At 42.2% G+C, this 23,285-nt stretch overlaps 2 protein-coding genes across 14 annotated transcripts in view; one reads left to right on the plus strand and one right to left on the minus strand.

Annotated features, from left to right (window-relative positions):
- KCTD20 (potassium channel tetramerization domain containing 20) overlaps positions 1–13,834 on the plus strand; it is a 29,642-nt gene extending 15,808 nt beyond the window's left edge. For 11 of the 12 annotated variants that reach the window (XM_024766027.1, XM_024766020.1, XM_024766023.1 and 8 more), the window contains 7 exons: positions 89–294; positions 2,849–3,122; positions 5,504–5,606; positions 5,969–6,089; positions 7,164–7,361; positions 8,749–8,859; positions 10,199–13,834. In XM_024766027.1, coding sequence (XP_024621795.1) covers positions 135–294; positions 2,849–3,122; positions 5,504–5,606; positions 5,969–6,089; positions 7,164–7,361; positions 8,749–8,859; positions 10,199–10,491 — 1,260 coding nt within the window. In that variant the 5' untranslated portion in view covers positions 89–134 and the 3' untranslated portion in view covers positions 10,492–13,834. Of the gene's footprint in view, positions 1–88; positions 295–1,759; positions 1,850–2,848; positions 3,123–5,503; positions 5,607–5,968; positions 6,090–7,163; positions 7,362–8,748; positions 8,860–10,198 lie in introns of those variants that run through there. The other variant, XM_024766029.1, reaches the window with a different exon arrangement.
- Positions 13,835–17,217: 3,383 nt separating this feature from the next.
- Positions 17,218–23,285, minus strand: part of STK38 (serine/threonine kinase 38) — a 43,031-nt gene continuing 36,963 nt past the window's right edge. For both annotated transcript variants that reach the window (XM_024765875.1, XM_024765876.1), the window contains exons 10-14: positions 22,202–22,319; positions 21,047–21,170; positions 20,784–20,879; positions 19,722–19,816; positions 17,218–19,237 (exon numbers count right to left, since the gene is read on the minus strand). In XM_024765875.1, coding sequence (XP_024621643.1) covers positions 19,107–19,237; positions 19,722–19,816; positions 20,784–20,879; positions 21,047–21,170; positions 22,202–22,319 — 564 coding nt within the window. In that variant the 3' untranslated portion in view covers positions 17,218–19,106. The remainder of the gene's footprint in view (positions 19,238–19,721; positions 19,817–20,783; positions 20,880–21,046; positions 21,171–22,201; positions 22,320–23,285) is intronic.

Genomic DNA, 23,285 nt, shown 5'->3' on the forward strand with positions numbered 1-23,285 from the left:
AAAAAAAAAAAAAAAGAGAGAGAGAGAGCTGTCTGTCAGTCCTCTAGTTAGGAGAGAGTTCTAAATCATGCATATTCCTGTCTTCCAGGATTTCTCCCTGATCAAGCAGACAGTTCAGGATACACAGTCCAAGGATGAATGTTCACCGTGGCACTGAGAGCGACAGGTTACTGTGGCAGGAGGCCAGCTGCCTGATGGATGAAGCCTCAGCTGCAGCCCAAGAAAAAGAAGCAACTAGCCCGGCTTCTTCTGGTCTTCAAAATCTTACTTATCCTCTGGGTCCCAGGAATGATGGTACGATGATTAGATCTTGACTTAATGTGGAGGGCTTTCTGACACCTCAGCACCTATTTTGCCCAGAAGGCATAAATGTTCTTAATAAATAAAATATCCAGTTAATTAGCTTCGCTTATATACCACAGTTATATGAATCTATCACAAAAAACCTCCACTTATTTAATCAGTTTAGTACATCTAACTTGGTAATGGTATAAGAAAAATAGTCTCAGGCTTGGAGTCAGAAGACAGATTCACATTCTGGCTCTGCTGCTTATCAGCTGTAACCATGGATGAGATCCTTAATCTTTCTGAGCCCTGCTTTCTTAATCTAGAAAACAAGGTTGTTAATAATTCTTCTTACCTCACAAGGCTAGAAGACTGTTGAGTTAATGGATGTGAAGGCTCTTGGTAAATTGTCAGGTTCTTTTTAACTTTTAATGAAAACAATAGCAACAATAATAATAGCAATTAACCATTTATTGAGCACTCACTGTGCTAGAAACTTTACTGTTTTTAGATCAAGGGTGGCAGACTGGTCAAATCTGAACCACTGCCTGTTTTTGTAAATAAAATTTTGAAACACAGCCATCGTGCCCATTTGTTTACATACTGTCTATATGGCTGCTTTCCTGCTATAGTGGCAGAGACTGTGACCCACAAAGCTCAAAATATTTACTTTTTAGCCCTTCACAGAAAGTTTGCTGATCCCTGCTTAGATTAATCCTCCTGTTACAGATGAGGAAACTGAGGCTTCAAAAGCTTAGGCATAACTTGCTCAGGTTCACACTGCCAGGAGGTAGGGGACTGGGTGGGATTTAAACCTGTCTTTCCGGCCAGCATTCGCTGTCATTTTATATATATCAACGGACAAAAAAGCAGAGTGTGACTGCCACCCTAGAGTGCCCCATTACGGAGAATTTATGCAATGAGTCTCTTTCCTACTCACCCATTTAAGCAGGGTGGAATCTGAGGCATCCTTCAGGAATGAACCCAATTTAATTGCATCATAGCTGGGGGAAAATCAAGTGCTCTAAAAAGCTGAATAAGTTAGGTGCCTACTTTCATTTTTAAGAATAGCACTTGAGTGTTGAAAGCCTGTCTTGGTAATTAAAGCGTTTCTTGCTACAAGCTTGCCCATGGATTGTGTGGAAACTTAGCTCTTTGTAAGTTGAAAATTTATCAGAAGCTCTAGGATATGATCCCTAAACAGGATTTTGGTCTAGATTTTGGTTTCCTTTTCTCTAGAAGCAAATGGGGAAAAAATTGAGTGTACTCTAGCTAACAATGAATTATTGTATACAAACTTAAATTACATGAAGGGCGGGAGTGAGACATTAAGTTGTATCTATAACATTTTATTTCTTTCCAATGTAGGAAAATGTAAGCTAGCCAAATCTAGGTGAGGTATACATATTGTATTAACTCTGATTTGGTATATTTGAAATTTTTCATTAAATAAAAAAACATTTTAATATTTCAGGAGAACTTCCTATTGAAAAGAATCTTCTAAAAAAAAGTACAGCTATATAATAAAAGCAGCAAACATCAATTTAAAAAAAAGAATCTTCTGGTAATCCTTTTGAAAATACTTTCCCCTGATTCTCTTCTATATACATCCAGATTTCATATATTTAGTGTTAAGCCTGTTTACATGATGTGGTATTAATACATTTTTAAGTGCTCTCACATACTTTATTTCAGTTGATAGTCAAACCAATCCTGTGAGGTAGGTGGAGTGAACATTATTTTCATTTTACAGATGATGAATCAGGTTTAGAAAAATCAAATAAATTACTTAAAGAAAATGGCTCTCTGGTGATACTAGAACAAAAACTCAGGTTCCATGAATGAATTCTAATCCAAGACCATCTGCACGGGAACTTTTCTGTTGAGAGCAAGACCCGCCTGTTCAGAAAACGGTGTTGGTGATGTTAGGATTCTCCTATGTGCAGTGATAATGCATTTTTCAGTGAATTACTAGGAAAAGTGACAATTAGAGACTATCACTATCCTTTCTGGAAAATAACATTTAGAAACGTTTTTTAAAAATGTGGAAAACAAATAGTTTTGGCTAACAGAGTTATCAAGTTCCTTAAATAAAACACAGGAAATATGAGTGTTATTTAGAGATAGAAGTGAAAGCGGAAATAAAAAAGCAATGCCTCTGTGAAACAAGACTAGGGAAGGTTAAGCAGTATGGCAGAGGATTGCTTGTTTTCCACAGAAGTGCTTCTCTAGTGTTTAATTATTTTTAACCATGTATGTAGTTTACTTTAAAATTGTTTAATCGTTCTATTTTAAAGTGTAGGCATTACTGCCTTGTCTCCTCCCCAGCACACACACACACACACACACACGAAAAAGTTCAGGGGCATCCAGTATGAATCTCTAGTTTGTGTTTTTCTCTACGTGTTTTAGGCAAGAGTTTTTGCGTAAGGATACTTAAAGTTTGGGTTCTTTTGTTTGTGTAATGGTTTTTGTTCTTGTTTTCTTTAAAGAGGACAAGGTTTATTTTTCCCCAGGGCTTTTTGCTGTCAAGTTATTTTGGTTTGTTTGTATGATCTTTTAGACCTTCCACTTGACTCTGCCTCTCAGCCAGCAAATCTTCAGTTCCCTCACATGATGCCACTTCCTGAAGACATCAAAGGCTCTTGCTTCCAAAGTGGGAATAAACGGAACCATGAACCCTTCATCGCTCCAGAGCGATTTGGAAACAGCACTGTGGGCTTTGGCAGTAACGTTCATTCTCAGGCACCAGAGAAAGTGACACTTCTTGTAGATGGCACACGTTTTGTTGTCAATCCACAAATTTTCACTGCTCATCCGGATACCATGTTGGGAAGGTAATTGATAATAATTTCCTTCCAAATTCACTCTGTTCTCTGTGAATAGAAATACCTGCTATTTGCCTTGCATTAGATTTGAGCATAAAAACATTTCATTGCTTATTTTTCTACCTTCATACTTTTGCGAGACAGAGGACATAAAAACCTTATATGTGTTGGTGATTTTGAGGGGTGGGTACTTTCATTTACAAAGCCAGTATAGTGAAATAAGCCCCCCTACAAAAGGGAGTGCAAAAGGTCCAAATGGTGTCAATTTCTAATGCCTCCACTACTATTCAAGTTTTCTGAAACTGGATCTTTGTATCTGGCTGTTTTGTTTGATGATTGCTCTCTTTATTCTTCGTGTTCCTTCGTCTGTGTTACTTCATTCAGACTATAGTCTTACCCTCCCCTCACCATCTCCTGCCTCCAGCTTTTTAGGGTTAGAGTTTAGGAATGGAAGGAGTCTACTGAGGAGGAGCGCTGTCCAGGAAGTACTTCTAGAGCCTGGGCTGGGAGTTAGGAGATCTCTTTCTGGCCAACTGTAGACCTTAACATGAAGAGCAGATTGGGGTAAGAGTAAAATAATTTGAGTGTATACACACACAAACATTTGGCTTTTGAGGATTTCATCTAGTACTTGAAAGTGGATCTAACCTCACTCTGACTTTGAACTAATTTGAACTGAAATAGAAATCAGAATGGACCACACTAACTTGCTGAATTTTAGGCTAAGTGGAATCTAGCTGTTCAAATATGTGTGTACTTAAACATATACATACAAATTCATGATGAACCATTTTTAACCAGAGCCAAACCTATATATTTCTTAAACATCTGGATTAAGACAGAACATTAAAACATTTTCTAAATTGGCCCTATATCAGACTTGACTTCATGTCCTCAGTCTTGGTATCGCCACCATTTCCCCCCAGGCCCTTCCAGAAAGGCATTCCTCAGGGTAGGCTGTCTGAAGTAGGTTGCCTCCAAAAGTAGCGCACAAGAAAAGAAAAGCAAGCATTTTCTGGGTAATAGACCCCTTTATCTACATGGTTCATCAGCTGAGTCAGCCGAGGTCATGAATTCTGAGTTTCTTAGGTTTGTTCTGTCCTGTGGCTACGTAAAGTATTCATAAGCCTAGCCAGTGAGCTTACAAATGTGGGCCACTGGTCACAAGGGGGACAAACTAAGAAGCTGAGAATGGATTAATGCAGATCCGTGCCACTACTGGATGAATGACTCTGAGGGGAGATTATATTTATGGCATGTTCACTATTTTGATTCATAGCTGTCTCAGCTACACTTCAACTGGAACATTCCAGAAAAATGTCAGCATCCTTTGAAGACTACTTTTATCTAAATGGATTTCTTATGTATGGTGTAGTGATTTGGAAAGCATGTGAGTCTTTTTCAGACCTTGGAAAACAGCCAGTTCAGGGTGGAGGATAACAGTTTTGAACAGTTGGACAGCAGGGCTTCCCAACAGGTTAAGGAAGGAAAAGGCAGTGAGTCCCCAGTGGGCCAGCTGAAGATACCAGCACCTGCCTGTCCTGGCTTCTCCTTCCACAGCTCCTACACAGATGTGCAGCAGGAGTAGTAGAAGTCATGGGCCAGTTTTACTGGAGGGGATCTGAGAGAGAGACGAAGGATGGGAAAAGATGAATATAAAAGCAAGACTTCCTCCCTGTGCCCTCATGAGCTCTGAATTCATGCCCAGAGCAGGCCTGCCTCTCTGAAATATGTCAAATTGCTGATGATCCTAATACCTACCCTCCTTTTCTACTTGACCTGAAATTCCCATCATTAGTTACTCCTTGGATTGAGGAAGGGCATTTTCCCCAGAGTTACGCCATTAAAATCTACCAGGAAAGGGAAAGCAGTAACATCTGCACCTACTAATACAGATTCATCTATCAGATTAGATATTGAAAAGCAAAACTCAGAAATATCAAGGATGGTGTGCTGGATAGGTACATGCTGATGGGTGAGGAGGAGACGCTGTCTTCCTGAGCTGCCGGTGCGTGGGCAGGTTCCTGGGCGCTGCGGAGGGCGTGAGAGGCGACTGTCACACCCTCCAGACACTTTCCAAGGGCCACCTCTGCAGGTGCTATTCTACTTTCTTTGCTGTCACAGAAGCTCGCTACGGTGGACTGTGAGGGCTTGCTGCTTTGTTCCTCTTGCACTCAAACACTGAAAGCGATTGCTGCCCTCTTTTCCTATCTGAAGGGAGTTTCCTAAGACTTGAGTGTGTCGTATAGGGGTTGAGTCCTAGTGCTGTGTTTTTAACTTACACTGAAAGAGTGGAACGGAGTCTTCCAGAATGAGGTGAAGAAGGGAGAAGTCTCATCTGTGAAGAATCCTGCTGCAGCGGGTAACATTGTTGCCTGGGTATTTTTCAGGATGTTTGGACCAGGAAGAGAGTACAACTTCACACGGCCCAATGAGAAGGGCGAGTATGAGATTGCCGAAGGAATCAGTGCAACTGTATTTCGAACGGTGCTGGTGTGTAGTGGCCTTCTTGTTACATCATCTTCCCTGGGGGCGTGCATGGTCAGAAGCCTTGAGAGTTCCATCAGACTGTTCTGATTTTAGGGTTTCTCATTTCTAGTTATTGCCTTTCCCACTTTATTTTCTGTTTCTATAATTCTTAAGTCCTTCTTGCTTGTGTGAGCTCAGTCAGGTATCAAGTTGTGATTAAACATGTCAAGATGGCCAGGAGCCACTTTGCTATCTAATGAATCACCAACTTGGTGATAGTTCTAGTAACCCACCACTTTAATAGAACCAGGAATGAGTAGGGGGTTGAAGAGGGAAATTTTCATGTTGTTCTTTGCCTACATTTCTTCTTCCTAATTTATTTATAGGATTATTACAAAACTGGTATCATCAATTGTCCTGATGGCATCTCTATCCCAGACCTTAGAGATACGTGCGATTATCTCTGCATTAACTTTGACTTCAACACTATCCGATGTCAAGATCTGAGTAAGTGCAGGAGAAGCTGCCAGCTGCGTTTGAGCAGCTGAACTTTGAGTGTGCTTGGAATTGACATTTTTTATTACTAAACAGAAAGCGTTTCAAGTGTGGGTTGAAAATCATCTGTAGAGGCAGAGACGTGGTACTAACCATTCCCTGTCTTATTTCAAAGCTCTGTGAGAAGTGGAGTAAACAAGAGAACATGTAGTGGGTTCTAAGTCTAGCTTCACCCCGTGAGTCACCAAGCTAATTGCTTCCCCTCTTGGGACCTTGGTGTCTCAACTCTTTAACAAGTAAGGATACTGATCCTCAGATATGAGGGAAGGTTCACTAATAAAGTCACACAACATAAATCGGCTGGGTTCTTCTTACAGTTTATCATTATTATTAACTTAGTGTTTAAGTGCTTTATATACGTGAACTTGCATAAGTTTCACAATTAACCCGTGAAAGCTAGGTGATATTCTCACTTACCAAATGAGAAGGTGGAGAAATTAGCTTGTTCAAAGCTCTAAACATTAAAGCTGGGATTAGAACTGATTGTCTGAATATAAACTCCACACACTTATCATTACCTAGGCTTCCTGAAATGATTTTAAAATTCTTTGAAGTTCATGGTACGTTTCCCTGCATATTCCATGAAGTTCTCTAGATGTGTGGTGTCTCTACTGAGTCTAGTACACACTTAGAGCAAGTCCCTTGGTGTCGCCAAACTTGATATCATTCCTCTTCTGTGGTACTCTATGAAGTTGCGGTCCAGAGCATCTTCAGAAGAGGTACTATAAAGAGTCATCCCCAAATGATGGTTCTGTCTCTTGTAGAATTAATGTTTATGTTCTGACATTGCATGTCAAGAAAACCACAGTTGATCAGAATGCTCAGGGTTTATTAAACAGGAGGAGATTGGTAGAATGTGAAAAGTATCTAACATAATAGCCTTGGAGTAGGAGACATACCGTGCCTTTAAATGGGCCACTTCTCTGGACCTTATCAATGATAACAGCTGTTACCTCATAGTCTTTTCACTCCAGTAATTACCTGCATTTGAGCAGAGAGGATGTTCACTTGCCTTTTGTCTCCCAGGTGCTTTACTGCATGAACTGTCTAACGACGGCGCTCACAAGCAGTTTGATCACTACCTCGAAGAGCTGATCCTGCCCATCATGGTGGGCTGTGCCAAGAAAGGGGAGCGAGAATGCCACATCGTCGTGCTGACGGATGAGGATTCTGTGGACTGGGACGAAGACCACCCCCCACCCATGGGGGAGGAGTATTCCCAAAGTAGGAGCCCCTTGCATGATGTACCTGTTTCCAGCAAGAAATGTGCTGCCCAGAGTGGCAGCTAAATCCTAGAACCAGTGTGACTGTCGCTGTTGAGCTGGTGATGAGCACACTCACCTGGATGAGGGTCTTTCCTGCTGGGGAGCATAGGGAACATCGTTATACTTCCCATGCCTACCGCTGGCGTCTGGTACTGTGTCAGTACTGCGGCAGCACGTTAAGTGGTGGTGTCATTCTTCTCTCCATTTGTTTCACTTTAAATCCTTTTGAATTGGTAGTAATTCAAAATTCAGAAAATACAAAAGGATATACATCGAAAAGTCTTATTCCCACCCCGCCTCATCTACCCAGTTTTCCTCCTCAGTTTCTTTTATATTCTTTCAGATTTATTCAGTGCACATATACAAGCAATTGCATGTTCTTTTCCCAAATGATACCATATTGTAGAGACTGTTCTATATCATGTCTTAACATTAAAAGTTCCACAATCTTTTTTATGGCTGAATAGTATTCCATTGCATGATTGTGCTATAATTGATTTAACCAGCCCTTTTGATGACCATTTAAGCTATAAATTATAAATAATGCTGCAGTGAATATCTTTTTAAACAAAGTCTTTCACACATGTATATCTCTACAGAATAATATTCCTAGAAATGAAATTTGTGTCAAAAGCTTTGTGCTTTTATGATTTTGATAAAATTTGCCAAATTCTCTTTCATAAAGGTTGAGCCAGTTTATACTCACAAGACAATATATGATGGGTTTGTTTCCCATATGCTCACCAAGACGGAGTTTCACTGAACTTTTATCCTTGCCACGCTGATAGGTGAAAAACAGCATCTCACTTGAGTTTTAATTCGCATTTCTCACTTCATGAATGAGATTGAACATCTTTTTAAGAGTCATTTTCATTTCCTTTTTTGTTAACTGTAACCATGCCTTTTGCCCATTACAAAATTGGATTGTTAGTCTTCTCCTTAATGATTTGTAAAATCTCTCTATTTGTGACCACTGTCTTTATAGACAAGGAAATTAGCCCTTTGTAATGAGTTGCAAATATTTTTCCCAGTTGGTTGTCTTCTTAGTTTTGTTTGGTGTTTTTGGATAAGCAGAGATTTTTTTTTATGTAATCAAGTGTATCAGTTTTTCTTTTATGACTTCTAGGTTTTATGTCATATCCAGAAAGGTCTTTCCTACCCTGAGACTATAAAAATTTCTTGTATCGTTTCTTTAAGGTTGATTTATGATTTAACATTTAATCTGTGATCCATATGGATTTTTTGGCATCAGGGCTCAGGTCATTAGTCTGAATATGTTAGCTCATCTCCTTCCTCTTACAGAGGTATTCACTCCGTGACTAACCCCAGATTTTTTTTTCCCCCAGTTCTTTATAGCTCTAAGCTCTATAGATTTTTCAAATATATTGAGAATCGGGATGTCGCTAAAACAGTGTTAAAGGAACGGGGCCTGAAAAACATTCGCATTGGAATTGAAGGTAAGAACGTCCCAGTCAATATTCAACTTGCATGGCTCATGGAGTAGGTTGGATCTGTGGCCACAGCTTTTGTCCTTAAAACCTGGCTTCCAAGGGCCTAGAGAATAGACACACATGGAAACTACATTCCTACCCAAGTTTGAAGATTCCTATTTTTGTTTTAGTTTGCCCTTACATTTCCTTGTCATTTTATTTCCAGTTGAAAATGCTTTAAAGCAGCTGTAGGAATAAGTTCCAGTTTACTGCCTCAGGATAAAGAGCAGTGAGGACTAGGCACTGGTCGGGTAAATGTAGCAGAGCTCGTGGGCTCACCAAGTGGGAGGGCCAGCCGTTTAGCCAACAGTCTTGGTGAGGATCCTTCTGGGATCTGGAAGGGTCCTTCTGAAAACTATAACTTGGAGACTCGTTTTATTCCACTACTACCTTTGGGGAGTGTCTGGATATATTGACAAAACTGCTTTAAATGATTTCAGCAATGGCTCCCAACCTGTGGTCTCCGTGGAAGGGTATTGGAGACTGATTCCCGGAGAGTGCTGAAGCCATTCTGGTCTCCCCTCCATGGGTCTTTGACTCTTGTGTTTTGCTACTCTAGCTGTCTCAATATTGCTCACAGAACCCGTCGTTGTATCCAGCTTAAGTTGGAACTTAACGTTGGAAGAGATTTTTGAGATCATGTATTAAACCTCTTTTCTACTGTGTCCTCCTTTGTCTCTTTGGAAACCACAGGGACAGAGTGACAGGGATCACTCCATTTCCCACAGCAGCCCATCAAACTGTCCTACCACGAGAATATTCTTCCACGTATATAATAGATAACCTCCTCCCTCTTCTGTCGTCCTTCTAGTTCTAGCCTGTGAAGATATATACTCTGCATAAGATTTCTCCCATGTCCCTGTAACTGACTTTCAGATATTTTAGGCAGCATCCCAGTTTTTTCTTTAGGCTTAAACATTTTTGCATTTCCTTAACTACTTCTCATACAGGTTGCCCTCTAAGCAATAGAATTAGAGGACTAGAGTAACCATGCCCCAGTAGGATTTTTGTTCTATAGTATTGAAGCCAGTAAAATAAAGACTTTTGAAATTAGTAGGAGGCTTCTCCCCCTTCCCTTAGAAGGGATAAAATTTTTGTTACTTCCCTTCTAAGGACAAGACCTACTAACCTGAGCAGGAGAGAAGCAAGCATGTAGGTGGCTGGGCCTCAGAGAACGTGGTCACTTCCCTGTAGTTTTCACATAGTCTTGGGATTTGGGAGGAAATTCATGTGGTTAGGAAGAAGGAAGTATGGAAACCAGAGTGAGCAATTTGCTGGGGTCATGATGGCTTTTTTCCCATTTCAGGTTATCCTACCTGTAAAGAAAAAATTAAGAGGAGACCTGGTGGCCGGTCTGAAGTGATCTATAATTACGTGCAGCGCCCCTTTATCCAGATGTCATGGGAAAAAGAAGAAGGAAAGAGTCGCCATGTGGATTTCCAGTGTGTTCGAAGCAAATCCCTCACTAACCTGGTAGCTGCTGGAGAAGATGTCTTGGAGGACCAAGAGATATTAATGCACCACCCACCTCAAGTGGATGAACTTGACCGGCTAAACGCCCCACTTTCTCAGATGGCTTCTAATGACTTTCAGGATTAGGGGCAGCTGTGGGCCCCTCTGCCGGCCTTTTCTCTGACTGGGATGCCCATAGCCAATCCTCCCCATGGTTTGTCTCACACTAAGTAGGAGACATGCTTCTCCCCCCTCCTTTCCTTTTCTACCATAATTAATGTGTGTCCTTTTCAGTAAGTCTGTGCCTCCGGCAGGAGATTAAAAAGCACTCACTGGTAATTAAGCTACCAGCTTTGCAGCAGCCCTGGTAACTTGAAAATTTTGGGTCTGGTGCTGTTCACCGAGTCTTTGCATAACTGCAAAAGCAGGAAAGGAGGTCAAGACTCCTGTTGCCTCATATTCAGCAAAGCAGTTCTCATCCTTTACACTCTGTTCTTGGCTTTTGTTTGTTTTATTTGGTTTTATACTAGGCAAATTACTTAGCAGCAAAGGGACCAAACTTAGAAGGAGACAATCTCTATCTTCTACAAGCAGGCACTAATTGGATGCCCATTAGAGGTTAGTGGAGATACCATCCTGGTGGCCTCTGTGCCCAGGTTGCATCTGGGAAGAGATAGGCTCTCATTCAAAATGTCCAAAGGAAATTCTTAGGAGCTTCAGTTCAGTTGTTTTTTTTTTTTGTTTGTTTTATTGCAATGAACAATCCGAAACCTCACAGATTCTTTGACAGGAAGGATAATGTATAACAATGTTTATGAAACCTTTTTAGCTTCAAGGTTTTTGACCCTAAACAAATTGATTATTCATTTGGAGTGAAATTCACACTTTGATTATCCTGGCTTGGAATCTGGTGTGAAGCCATAGGTCTTCACCCTAGGCCAGCATGCTGTGGGTGTGGCTAGGAGACCTTAGATATGGCTTAAAAGGCTTTCAAGATGAAGGCAATGATTTCTCAGAAGTGCTCAGTTTCTCAGTAGAAAGACTAGTAAGAGCTCGGTGGGTAGGACTGGGGGTGAATCTGGGTGGGAAAACGTCACCTGCCTAGACTTTGTCTCAGTGCAGGGATTTTCGTTGTATATTCTTTTCATACTATGGAATATTTTTAGGTATCAGGATATTTTAATTTTTGAAATAGCCTATCAGCTGCTCACACTGGGTAAAAAAACCATACTAATGTCATCTCCAAAGGAAGAATGAGTTGAAGGGAAATTAGGCCTAGTCATTTTGATTGATCTGTCAGCTCTGGGTTAACAGTACATGGTGTGTGACGACCCAGATCACTCTTCTGGGTACTGTAACCACCTCCCCTGATGTCTCCATGGCTGTTAACAGTAGAGCTAAATTTAGATTCTAGAGTCAGATGTGTCTTGAGATCTTTCCCATTTTATGGTAGAGGTTGGCCTTCCAATCACCTACCCTGAGCATGTACAAAGAGACACATAATTTCCTTCAAGTCCTCTAAGAACAGGACTGGTTTTCTTAAATTCCATTTCCACAAGATACTATAGGGCAAGCTACTTGATGCCATTTTATGACCTCCCTAGTCAGAATTCTCCAAAGGTGAAGTCAGATTGGGTGTTGACAGCTACTCTTTCCAGGCTTGAAGAACAAGAGTGTTCTTAAGGTGTGTATTCTCTGCATGTGACCAGGGCCAGTGTCACAGGGGACATCAATGCTGTGTTCCTTATTCAGAAAAATCAGTAGTAAGGGGTTAAACCGAGCCATCCCCCAGCTACGGAGTTATTCTGATTATCATTGGCATCCATTTGTAAGGCTGATGGCCAGGGTTAATGTTTAGGGTTAACGTTATTTTGTAGCCAGGGGTAGTTTTATTCCCGTGAAAAGAATTGGCTGTTTGAGGTCAGGTTTGGCTTTGACCTTACTGGTACTACATTCATACCCACGACCAGCCAGGATAATTGTTTAATGGTGCTTCCTTTACACTTTGTGGTTGACTTCCATGCTATCACAAAGGAAATTTAACTTTTGTGTAGACTATAATAAGTATGTATAATTTCTGTTTTATAGCTTAATATATAACATTTAAGGGTAGACATGTCTCAGCTAACACTCTAAAACTTGTTAGTCATTGCTTAGGTAAAAGCTAGGTATGAAAGTGTGGCATGTACTTAACACTTTGTTCTATGTAAATGATTAATTTCCTCCGGCTTTCAAAAACCAGGTCTTTTTTCCCCCAAAATTGGGTTAACGTGCTTTCAGCCCCAACCCTTAGGGTTCAAGTGAGCTGGAGATCTGTGGAGGTAAATCTTCCAGTGTTGCCAGGGGGTGGTGACGGAGGGAAAAACTGGGCCCACAGGTTCCCTCTGGTGGAGAGGACGTTTCTTCTGTACCCCACGCCCTTCCAGCCTGGAGCGCAGCATCAGTGTAATTCGGTGGCTCCTTTAAGCCACAGCAGCTCTGTTCCCAGGGCCAGGACATCCCGTGGCCACAGGACCTCGCAGTTCTCGCAGGAACAAGAGCTGGGTTGCAGTCATTCCCTTCAGAGTCAGTTACTGGCCAGCTGGGCAACAGGTATTTCTAATTAAAAAGGTGAAACTCAGGTTTGGTGGTTTTTTCCTAAGTGCCTAAATAAGTAAGCCAGGCTGTTTATACAGAAACATTTTCATAAGAAAATGTTTTTACCCAGACTGTCTTATTCAGAGGTATCTATCTCAGCAGGCCAAGATAAACCTGAATTTGAGGTTTAGGATCTGAGTTTGTGTCTGCATCAAATCATGTTGATTTGGATTGTTGATTAGGAAACATTTGCCATTGTTGATTAGGAAACATTTGCCATTAAGGAATTGGGAGCAGGCAAGGAGATAGTGTTAAAATGTGTCTGATGAGATTACTTAATGGTTTCTCCAAAGTGGAGAAAAGGTATTAAAAGAATGACAGTAAAAAAAAGGTAAGGAAGCTAGAAAGTAGCTGGATTTATCGCATGATATGCAGTAGCCAGTATTAATAACTAAATTCCGTGTGATACCTAATGTATACAGGTCTGTGAAAATACTGTGGCATAAGCCCAGAAAGGATGGATAGTGTTCCAGCAGGTCCTTCTGTTAAGTAAAAACAATCAGAGCAGAGGCTTTAAATTGTCAAAGAGTGATGGGAGCCTTTATCGAGTAATAGTCAATAGAAAGTTAAGAATCAGTGATTTATTCGATGCCACTTCTTGCCATCATTTTGAAATTGTTAAACTGGGCATAGTTCAGAAAGCAAACCTGATACCTTTATGGGAGATGGAGCCACATCCGTGCTCTGGGTGGGATCACCTCTGCAAGAGAACATTACGTTTTCTCTTAAAGGCAAAATGCTTGTAGGTTTTGCCTCTTTACTTTGTATTTAAAGTTGCACTTGTTCACCTACCAGTGTTTACGAAATCCTATATTTGGGATGCTTTTTCTATAATAAAATGTTATCATTTGTGTCCATGTTGTTGTTTTTTAGCAGAAAATAATATTGGAACTCAAGATGTTAAAGGGGACGGAGAGTAGCAGCACGTGGACTGCCCAGGAGAGGCTCTTTCCTACAGCAGCCGGCGGGGGCGCGGCTGGCCTGGAGCCTGTATGTGCTTTTCCCACCCTGCTAGTTCTTATAATTCACAGGTTCCGGAGCCATAATGGTCTGCTCTCTTTTGAGTTTCTGGTTAACTTGCATTCAACCAAGTAGTTGAACCCTCAAATCCAACCAAGTAGTACCCCACAAAACCAAATGTAAATTTGAAAGGTAAGATGACTCACGAACTTCTGTGTTCTACTTTTGGTTTCAAGCAAGTGAAGAAGCATGGCAGGCATGAAAGGCAGCTTAAGAAGGTAGGGCCGGGTCCAGGCAGGTCCCTGGGAAACACTGCTTTGGGGCATCTTGCTCATCCTCTGCTGATTCGGCCCTCTTCTAGTCAGGTGCCTCCTGAGCTCCCCTCAGCACACTTGGCCTGAGCAGCTTACTGGTGACACTGACAACTTGAAGGGGTGCTGAAGCAAGCCAGGGCCTCCCTGGCAGGCCTGCCTTTGTCAGCACAGAGGTTAAGAACATGCTCTGAAGGCATGGCCCATTGAGTATGTTCAGTGCTAAGTGCTGCTTGGTCACAGGGACATGCTGACTAGGACACAGTTCCTCCCTTCAGAGGACTCTTATAATTGCACAAAGACAGATCCATAAATAGTCCAGGTCACTCAGGAAGCGCATAAGGATGGAGTAGCCAGTTTTTACTATGAAAATTAGAGAAGAGTTCACAGGAGGGTTCTATACATGACACATGAACCAAACTGTGAAAGACAAATACTAGTTGTTTTGGATTCATGAATCCAAAGGGAAGTATTCCAGGCCAACGCAACTGTATAAGCAAAGATGTGAAGGTGAACTAGTTGCTTATTGTCATCAGGGAAGAGGATGGTGGGGGCAGGGAGAGGATAGTAATGCAGAGATAGGCCAGAGTAAGGAAGGGCCCTTGTACCTCAGACAAAGGTGTTTGGTCTCATTATATAAGCTCTCAGGAGTCTGAAGGATTTTATGCAGGAGAATAACATGATCAGACTTGAAATTTAAGTTTCTTTGGCAGCAGAGAGGACGACAGACTTGAAAGGGGAAGGACCAGGGACAAAGGTCAGCTAAGAGACCACAACAATGGACTCAGCAAGGAATGATGAAGACACTGGTAGGATGGAGAATCATGCCCCAGAATTATATATGTTTACTGATGGGAATCATGTAAGAAATTTCTGGCTTGGACAGCAGATAGAATGAGCTAGAAAAAAGGCTGTGGAGGCAAGAGGAGCTCCATAAGGACAGTTGGCACCTGTAAGATGCCTTCCAGGTGGCAATTTCTAAAAGGCACTCGGCTACATGGGATCTAGAGTTCTGGGGAGGGATCCAGGCAGGATGGTCATTTTGAAGATCTCACCACAAAAACGGCAGCTGAAGCCACAGTATGGGGGAGATCATACGAGTGAAAAAAAGGCAAAGGCATTGCTCTGAGGAGCACCAGCATTTGGGCAGTGGCAGAGGAACTACCAAGAAGGAAGTCAGAGAGGTGGGAGCAGAGTTTTTTGTTTTAACTCAACAGTGTGAGTGCAGCAGGGTGGTCAGGTAGATGAGGGCTGAAGAGAAGCCAGTGGATGTGGCAGTTAGGACGCCAGTGAACAGAGGAGTGATTATTAAAATTAGTACTAGCACGTTTTGCACATGGGATAATTAATACTAATGTGTTTCACACAAGGGGAAGAAACCAGACTGAAGTGAGAGGGAAATGAAGTAACGAAAGTGACTGGAGAGTGTTTTTCGGGAAGCAGTACTTATAGCTCCACGCCTCTGTCACAGCACGGGACCATACCTACCAGCCTCCCAAATCCTGCACTACTCACCTTCCCCTCTGCCAAATCACTGCTACTTACCAACACCTCTGGGAAGCTTCCTCAACCTTCCCCACAACTCAGGGTTGGCGTAATAGTACTGTTACAGCAACACTAACATACTAATAACTTTATAGTTGATGCTGCAATTCTGTTAAGCCAACTTTGTGGCTGGGAATTCTCTCCTCAAACTGATCTGTGGTTCAGAACCACAGTGGGCTTCCCTATTGCATCCCCAGTGTACCTGGGATTGAGCTCTGTATTTTATGAATGCTTAAGTATTATGTGGGGAAGATGTTTTTCTCTGAAAATATGCCTAAAGAGCAGCGTGGAGGCTTGTTTTTAAGTCAGTGTTGGTTTTGACAGATCATTCCAGGGAAATGGTTGCTAACTAGGAAAGGAAAATACCATTCACTGAATCCTTTTGCATTCAATTCAAAACACCGTTTGGGTTACACACAGAGGCCCAGGAGAGAGTAACAGGAGAAGGTGATCCAGGAAATATGCTTTCCAAGGAATGATTCAGAGAAACAGGAGTAGCAATCAGTGGCAGAGGATTCCTACACTCTACAGATGAGCGCTAAAATTAGCAGTCTGCTATTTCACAGCCTGACCATTAATCCCAAAGGATTCCCCTCACTTTTGAAATTCTTAAATAGGTACTGAAGAAAATTCTGATGTACTCCTGAAGCAAGGAGTCTGAATGACATCAGCATTCAGTTTCATTTTAGTATGCAGTACAGTTCAAGTTCTATTATTTTCTAACTTCTCCTAAGAGACAGGACACAGAATTATCTGTGAATAGGACCAACACTGAGCCAGTGGTTCCCGACATGTTTCTTGAAACTCATGAGCCTTGGAACGACAATACATTGTTAGGCTGCATTTAACTAACCTCTGCCTGCAGTTCCCACCCTGGCTGGTCTTTGCCCCTTCCTCTTTGCCTGAGGGTCCTTTTCCTGACCCAGAGAAGGAGGTAAGAAGTGGGATCCATAAGACTCCTTAAATCTACATCCAGAGACAGAGCCCTGCTCTGGTGGACACAGGGAGCTGAGAAGTCCATCCTGGGAGCTTGTGAGATTCCTGGTCAACCCCAGGCTGAAAAAAAATGGGGCTGAGCTACAAACAGACAGTTGTATAAAGGGTCCACCAGTTTACAGAACTTTCGTCGGCAGGTCTCCCCTTGGCCTAACTGCACTTACTGCAAGAGTGCCCACTGCCCAGTAACACTGAGCCAGGTGAAAAGAGCATAGACGTGAGGCCAACAGAAGACAGTCTCTTTACATGAACCCCAGTTCAGAAGACTTGTTCTCAGGGAACAAAAAAGCAGGTCCCATCTTCCCTGAGATGGTAAAGCATTTTGCCTAAAGGTGGTCTTCAGCGTTTAACGGTTTGCAGACAAAAGGGTCAGAGGAAGCCATCAGCACTCTGGCTCTTTGAATTATGAGCCACAGACTTATACTATTGTTTTCACACAGTTTATTCAGACATTTAAAAGTTAAAATGTGGGCATTCCCCCCCAAAAACAAATTATCCCCTGCCACTCCCCAACACAGACTACCTACCACCCTCCCATTACCTCTCATTGTCCATGCTTACCACATACTCTTGCAAAACACATAGGGGTCAAGACCCCAACTATTTGGTAATCCAAAGAAGCTACAAAGTTACACAAAAGAATCTCACTTCCTTTTCACTAGCAAACCATGAATGAAAGAATAAGGGGAAACACATTACCTTCATCCAGAGTTAATATTTCCCTAATATTCTTTTTTCTTCCTCTAAGACATTAAAACCCAAAGCAGTTTCACTTACTACTGTAACTCTGATAGTCCATTTTTCTTTTCTGAATGGCTAAGCTAGGACATACTTTCCTTTCATAGCTGATGTTAACAACCTCAAGACTGGCAGAAAGCAGTCTCCCAGCTGTGGCTTGGCTATGACACTCTGCAACAGGCAAAGTTACCACATAGGTGCAAATGATGCTTTAAGAGTTATCAAAATTTTTAAAAGTAATAATGCATTAATATGGAGCCTCCACATTTTTCTGATGCAGCGAAAGTCCTCTAAAGGCGGTGGCAGCTGTGAAAGAAAAGGCACTTTGTGCTAAAATTCAGAGGGTCTCTAGAGAGCATCACAGCAGAGAGGCCTGGTCAGCCCAGGCCTGCACGTGACCCTTTAGGGTGAAGAGGACCATCCCCCAGGAAGGCATCTGCAAAGGAAAAATTTGTAATCATGATTCCAAGGCAAAATGGTTACTTAAAGTTGGGAGAGGAGAAATACTAAGAGGATACAAATACAGTTGCACCAAAGATTGAGGCGTGAACTTCGCATGGATTTGCAGGCTGGCTCTGCGCTTTGTATTGGGCTCGTTCCTTCACCACTTGCAGGGAGGTCTGGACACAGAGCAGGAGCAGCACCTTAGCCAAGCGGGTTCGAGGCCTCCTGCTTCTGCCTGGGCTCTCCTTGCTGTGTTCCCAGGAATAAACCGAGGTCCTTTTGGCAGCACTTGTGGGTATTGCTAGTCCACAGCAACATCCAAAGGGATTTTCTAATACAGCCGTGAAGAGAAAGTGAGGATTTTCCACGTGATCCAGGACTCCTTGGCAATGCCCAGTGGCTTTTTGGGCCTTCTAAGAGCAACAAAGGATCAAGCTGGTATCTTCCCATCAACACTCAGAAAAGCAGCGTGAGTATTTCAGATGGGTAGAAGGAAATCAAAATGGACTGAGGGTCTTTATCCTAGTACCATAAATAAAGTGCACCATGAATGGAGGCTATAAAAAGCTACTTGCCCGAGGCTGAGGTTTGGGGAGAAACTACCACCATCACCCACTGAGAATGGTGGATCATTTCCTTCAGCCAGAATGCTGGCTACTGAAGCTTTCTTTATTGCTTTATTTCCTTAGTACTATGGAACTTTTAGCTGTAAAGAAAAAAAAAATACTTGGTGGGCTTGGTAGCAAGCATCTGTCACAAAATCACAGGAATTGGCTGATAGTAAGTATATGTTACAATCTCAATGTTGGATGATGGCTGTTTTTTCCCCTTCATTCTGATGAACTTATAGGAAAACTCAAGTTTTTTTAAAACATCAAATTGGCTCATGATGCTTCTGAAGAAGCAGGACAGCCGTTAATGGCTGATGTAGTAAAAATGGTTGTCTTTGTTCTACAGGTCATCAGATGCATTATGGAAGAGAATCCACTTACTATCACATTTCAGGAGTTTACCATGACACGTTGGTAGGTTCCATAAACTTCTTCGAAGCTCTTTCAAAACAGTTATGTGAGAAGAAAACCATGATGTTGTACAAAGAACTGCTCAATTTAGGATCCCATTTCAAGGAAACTACTTTGCTGCTTTCATGTAGGAAGGTATTGCCCCCCGCGCAGTCAGACCCTCAAAGCGCTTGTATGTGTAATTGATGAAGACCCAGTCTTTGTTCTTGTAGTCAGTGTCAGGGTGATTACTTGTTGCCACTGGGAAAGAAACAGATGTGAGAGTTGATTCACTGCCTTACCTTGATGGACTACTCAGTACTGACACTCAGTACATGACATTCTGAAGAACATATCACAGCTTCTATCTGGGAAAAGTTATTTTTCACTCTGCGAATTTTCTACATTTGCCTGCCTATGTTCTCTGAACCTCATGTTTTCCACAATATTTTAAAAGTTTTCTCATTTCTGTCATTTCAGATTACCTAACCTTTAATTTAATAAATAACAAGAGAACAAATCTTTGTGGTTCACCCATCCAGCTGAGCAGGCTAAATATGGGTGTTTGTATTCACTACTTTCCATTCAACGAGGTCTCACTGCTGCCCTGCATTAACACTGGAAAAATACTTATAAAGAGCCTGAAGTTCCTCTCCATGTTCTCTAGCCTGATTTGTAAACATCACCCCAAAATTTGGGGGAAATAATGCACTTATAAGGCAGCCTGAGGCAGTGGTAGTATTACCTGTTGGCTTAAGAATATCAGATTCTGGAAACTCATCGAAGTTTGAGGTATCATCAATGCTTTTGATTTCAATAGATATTGCAGCAGGCCTCTCTCTGCCAAGAACAGACATGCCAAAAATTACTACGGTTAGTAAACATACGGATCACAAGTAATCAAGTCTTTCTCCAAAAAAGACCCCTGGTCTGACAAGGGAAGACTGTCCACTGGCAGGCAGCATTAATTTCCTTTGAAAAGCTTATGACCACTGACCAACCACACCAGCTGACTACAACCAAACAAAACTATGACGAAAAAAAATGTAATTATTCATAGCTAGGAAGAAAGACAAGAATAAGGAGAAATTAAAATCCAAAGTTAGTACACTCTCCCTGACAGCCTGCCCTGTCTGCTGAAAAGGGAAACTGAACCTCTAAATGCCTCCTCGTGCAGGGCTCTGACCCTCTTCTACCAGAAGTGCCAACAAAGTAGAGTGGCTAAAAGGCAAAGGTAGAAATCACAAGCATGCGAATTAGAACACTCCTATGAAATGGATGACCACTTCATCTGCTCAACCAATGAATGCTGAGGAGGGAGGTCTGTGCAGCGCTGGCAGCTCTCTGCGAGCCCTGTCCGCAACAGTTTCACGTTTCCCCTCCACTCCCCCTCTGCGCCCTTCCCCACTCCATCCTTCTTCCACTCCTCTCTTCCTTCTCTGTCTCCCAGTGATAGCCTCCACCCTAGGAGCAGGGACAGTCCTGCTGGTGGCTCCTAACACTAGAGAAGTTGGTGTGTTCTTGGTAAAAGCAAGTGCAACACAATGCTTAGGTGGTCCTTTCACCGTGGAATCCAAAGTTCACTTCACTTTGGAAATGACTGCTGGCTTCAACGTGTCCCACGGCACATAGGTGACAGGAAACCCCAACTCCCAATCCTCGCCATGAATGAAAATCAGGAAAAGACACTGAATTTCTAAGAAGCTCTCTTCCCATACTTGGCTTGCCAGTAGTGGTGCTTCTAAATTAGTATTAAGCAAACTACAGACTTACTGAAATTATCCTGAAACTTTGTATACGGATATACCTGATATGTTCCCAGTCAACACCTTCAAAAAAAGAGTTACTTTTGATTTCCTCAACTCCAGGGGCTCCAATTCTATGTTCCCATTCACAGCAGAATCTGGAAAAGACAGAGGCCTTTCAGCATACCTCAAGTAGTCTCTTCAGAAAAAGAAAAGGAGAAATGGGAGGAAGCGGGGACCGACCCAGGAAATGATGAAAATTTTTAAAAATAGATTCACTCATGTCAAAAAGCCTGGCTGGGGGACAGGGGAAATGTTCTGATACCTCAAAATTAGATCCTTGGCTTTCTCAGAAATAGGAACTTCTGGAGGAAAAGTCAAAGTTTCTTTCCAGTTCATCACCTTCTTATATGTCTCTTGAGGGGTCTCAGAACAGAAAGGTGGGTAGCCTGTAATAAAAAGGGAACTTCGGAGCTCTCACATCCCAGAACTTTGAATCTGAGATTATTCACCTTAATCTGATTCTAATATATCTTTAATGATCCTATATGTCCTTCCCTACATGACATGGACAGGATTTCCACTCACCCCAGGAAACATCTAAACCAATTGTTCATTTTCCCCCAAAACTCCTAAACCCAAAGTGAAGTTGTGCTTCTGGTACCACTAGGGAGCCAGCTACTAGTTGGAGCTGGAAAAAGGAAGGAGGACAGAAGCAGAGTTGCAGAGGCGGGGCTCACTGTGCCCAAAGAGGAAAACGAAAAGATGAAACAACATCATTAAGAAACGACTCCATTCTAGGAATATCCTTATTTGGGAAAAGTGACCACCATGCCTCTCTTTGAGAACTATAGGTGAGAAGGATAGTCACCGTAATACTCCACCTGCCCTCTACACAGACCACATCCGCCTCCACAGGCATGCATCCAGTGTTCCCAAAGACAACACAGCCAGACGATGCCATACCAGTCATTCACACAGATTCACTCAGGGCCACCACGGACAGATGGGCTCTCCTAGTGCTCAGGCATATGGCCAGCCCCACAGATGTGTCCCCTAAATACACAGATATACCAAGCAACAGGGAGAGAGGTCCGAGGGCTCCATGCTCTGAAGGCTTTGAGAGAGAAGGGGGGACAGCAACTAAGAAGCAGAGTGCTCGAGACACGGCCCAGTGAAGGCTCTTTGTATACAATGGGTGTTTAATAAATGCCAGTGAATGAAAGAGTTGCTAGATGGAGAGGATAGAAAAGTCGAAGAAAACCATGATAAATGATCAACAAAGCCACGAGAGGGTGCCAGGGAGCCATAATATAGTGGGATACATTTGATGGTCCAGCGTTTTCTACCTAGGAAACTTCACTTTAAAAGACGAGGGGGAAAAGTGCTCTTAGATGACCCCCACCTGAAACAGTCTATTATCAACATAGGACTCTTTCCTGACTGCACAGAAAAAGTCCTCTGAAAGCACGCAACTTACCAATGAGCATTTCATACATGATCACCCCCAGCGACCACCAATCACAGAGCTTGTTGTACCCGGTCTGCATGAACACCTCAGGAGCAATGTAGTCAGGAGTGCCTACTGTGGAGAAGGCCTGAAACACGTACACACATCAGGAAGCCCAGCAGGAAGATGGGTGCCCAGAGTTCTGTTCTAGAGACCAAAGGCTACAAGTATCACCTAGAGCTACCCACAAACTAAATAAGCAGGATGGCCCAGCAGCTTAATGGCAAGTCTGGCTTGCCAGAGAACTTCCAAAATGAAAATAAAGCTTTGTCAGTGAGGTGAGAGACCATTCACTAGGTCAAAGGTATCTGTCGTAGCAACTAGTACCATAACTGAGCACCCAGTAAGTGCCAGGCCCTGTACTCCTGTTATGCCTATGAGCCTATGACAAAACTCAACAAAGAGGACCTTATTCGCCCAACTTTGCAGATGAAACTCTGACGCCCAAAACGGCTTTGCCCAAGGCCTCAGAACTAGTTAACTGGCAGAACCTGGTTTGGAAATTAAATATTTGCTCAAAACCGTCCCTCTTTTCACCTCTTTAATTTGGAAAATCATAAAGGGAAACTTTATTATCAAAAGCTAAAGTTATAACCTACTGGTCAAAGGTTTATAAATGTCTGCTTATCAAACTGAAACATTTATGTAACTAGTTCTTAGAAGAGTATTTTCTAAATTCAAGTAATCTACTCTCATATACCAGGACTGCAATACTAGGGGAATTACAGTCAAAAAGCCTTCCTGTACTCAGCATTTGAGGGCTTACCACATGGAAGGCTCTAATCTAAGTGCTTTCCATATTATACAACTTCTAAAGTTAAAAGCTACAGCTGTGTGGACTTTTAAAAATACTTATTATGAAATACTGCAAACATACAGAAAAAAAAGCACAGACAATACAACATCCATGTATACATTACCCATATTAAAGAGAGGTTAATAATCTGTGATATTTGTCTCAGATCATTCCTTTTTAAAAGAAACAAAACTACAGAAATGATTAAAGCCAGAATCCTTCTCTCCCCACTGAAGTCATAACTATCCTGAAATCATA

The sequence above is a fragment of the Neophocaena asiaeorientalis genome, unplaced genomic scaffold (genome assembly GCF_003031525.2).
Source record: "Neophocaena asiaeorientalis asiaeorientalis breed wild unplaced genomic scaffold, Neophocaena_asiaeorientalis_V1.1 scaffold46, whole genome shotgun sequence".
Classification (NCBI taxonomy): domain Eukaryota; kingdom Metazoa; phylum Chordata; class Mammalia; order Artiodactyla; family Phocoenidae; genus Neophocaena; species Neophocaena asiaeorientalis.